The sequence below is a fragment of the Brassica napus genome, unplaced genomic scaffold, assembly GCF_020379485.1.
Source record: "Brassica napus cultivar Da-Ae unplaced genomic scaffold, Da-Ae ScsIHWf_1921;HRSCAF=2565, whole genome shotgun sequence".
NCBI classification, from domain to species: Eukaryota; Viridiplantae; Streptophyta; class Magnoliopsida; order Brassicales; family Brassicaceae; genus Brassica; species Brassica napus.
Window position 1 is genome coordinate 66359 of NW_026015339.1, and position 2621 is coordinate 68979.

General features: G+C 33.3%; 1 protein-coding gene across 1 annotated transcript; it reads right to left on the bottom strand.

Annotated features, from left to right (window-relative positions):
• Nucleotides 1–831: 831 nt before the first annotated feature.
• LOC106422230 (E3 ubiquitin-protein ligase BOI-like) lies at nt 832–1839 on the bottom strand. Its single transcript, XM_013863044.3, has one exon. The coding sequence runs from the start codon at nt 1705–1707 to the stop codon at nt 1003–1005; it is 705 nt and encodes a 234-aa protein (XP_013718498.1). The 5' UTR covers nt 1708–1839; the 3' UTR covers nt 832–1002.
• Between the last annotated feature and the right edge of the window lie 782 nt (nt 1840–2621).

Genomic DNA, 2621 nt, shown 5'->3' on the forward strand with positions numbered 1-2621 from the left:
TTAGTTACATTTAATTATTAAAATATTTATTAAGAGATCCAAATGGATTCGTGGGTCAATGATGCTTTAACTCTCTCTTTAGTTAATGGATGTACGAAGCTTCTTTATAGTCGTACCAATACCATTAATTTTCATTTTGCCACTATTTATGTACGACTCCCATCCAAATTAATAGTATATTTTAAAAAAAAATTGAAGGGGAAATTTAAACAAATTAGTGGATAGAGTCGTAGAGACATGGTAACGTTTCTTGGACGCAGTCATCGTAACTCGTGAATTCACACATCGTATTCATCGTTTTAGTTTGGTTTTTTTTTTTTTATCAATATAAATTGTATGTATTTAAGTACGTGAAGCCATTTTAGTGGGAAGGGTTTTTAGTTGTCTAGACATGCACCGCACATGATGATCCAAATTTGAAATATCTATTACATGACAACTATGATGACTGCAGTCAAAATGTCGTTGAGGCAATCGAATTCAGACTCTTTCAATATATTTCTTCATTTATAACTTATTACTATCGGTTGCTAAGTATGGTTCTTCTTGTTTTCTATAGTTTGTGGGGTTAGAAATATAAAATATACCGCCAAACTGTAACAGTATTATCTATAGATATATAATTTTTCAATTTGTATGGATGACATTCTGGAAATCTATCATAGTAAGCGTTCATGTAATTGACTTTGAGAATAAAGTAACCAACTTTGGAATACATACACATTTCAAACAATCAAGAATCTTTTAATCCAGTACAATGAATTTCCTTTTTTCCTATCATTTTTGGGGATTCTTTACTTATTTTTTGTGAGTTAACTTGAATTATTTCATCTTTTTGCAACTAGTATTCTTGGCTTCAATAAAGTCTGTATAGAAATTCAAGAATTAAATTATAATTTACAGGAATTACGAAAAAAATGTACTTACAAAATACAAAATTAATTGGCAAAAAGAAAATCCTATTCTTTTAGATTTTAATCCTTTACTAAAACTTCTAGACGGTCAAGAAGACATGTTAACATGTACACTAGCGTTCATGACCGAACCACAAACCGGACAAGTTCGTAACGAAGCCGAACCACAAACCGTACACAAACACAAATGACGACAAGGTAACACCAACACACTCCCTTCTCTCTCACCGCACCGCTTGCAACCGCTACTAACCGCCCTTATAGCTTCACCACCTTCAACCCAACTTCCGCAGCTAGATTCGGCATCGTCTTCTACAGCGGTTGCTACGGTTTGTAACGTTTCCATTTGAGCCAGAACTTGGTCGAGGTTTGTTCTAAGGTTGTTAGCGTGTTCTTCGTTGCTTTGAGCGATATCGCGCCAGATTTGGTTTTCAACATAGAGACTCTTGACTCGCTCTTGTAAAACTAAGTTAATGTTTCTTATCCGTACGATTTCGTCGTCTTTCTCTTTTACCTTCTTGGCTATCGCGTTTTGAACCGCAGACGCTAGCATCATCGTTTGCGTTCGCTGACGTGCTTCAATATCTATTTTAAGCTTCTCCGTTTGCTGAGCTACGAACCTATCAATCTCCAATTGTTGCTGGTTTTGAATCTGACATAAGAGTTCAACGTTTATCAACGATGATGATAAACCAAACGCGCCGGACCTCCGTTTAACAGTTGGCGCGAAGTTAGCGTCTGTGTCAAGGTACTGAGATCCTCTGGGACGTTTTGTAGACGCTTCAACAGCCATTGATACGTTTGTTTTAAAAGCTCTGAGAAGCTGGACAAAGAGAGAGAAGGAAAGGGAGAAGGAGAGTTGTGGTGTCTGTGAAGAAATCCATGGGGGTTGGCTTTTATCTAAGGAGAGCAAGTCAAATTTATTTAATTTACTATTAATTAAATTTCCTATTTTTAAGTATCTTTACATATAAAGTTGGGTTTGGTTCCTCCTAAGCTGTCCACGTACGCAGACAAGTCACTAATTCGAATTTTGAGAAGTCGACATGTGCCCTCATCCAAAACGCAGCGTTTCATTAACTTAGAGTTGGAGATCATGTGGGCTTTCGGTATAACTTATAAACATGGAATATTGTCGTTTGAGCTTTAGATCAAATTAAAAATAATACTTTTAACAATATACTTTTATATTTTAGTAAACACATAATATCGTGTTCTTCGCCTTATGAATACATCATAAAAACAGCTCTTATGATATTGTTGATATTCAATCCGATCATACCGATATGACAAATTAATGTAAATCAACTGAACCGAGTACGATGATTTTAATTGGATTTACATATGTCAAAAAATACAATAAAATGTTTTTATCTATTTTAATGTGTAAAATAGCCCATAAAAATTAAAAAAAAATAGATGAACCAATAGGTTTATAGTATATTAGTGAACGTACATATAAAATGTATAATATTATATAGTGAATGCAAAATTGAATTTACTAATTTGATATACATATACTGAGCATTTAACATATGAATAATGTTTTAGCAAAAAAAAAACATAGGAATAATTATTTACTTTACCCATTTACATCAATTTATTTTTTAAGGTCCATGATTTCACGATAAATAGTGCTCCTATAATTATTTGTTTTACCCATTTACATCAATTTATTTTTTAAAGGTCCATGATTTCACGATAAAT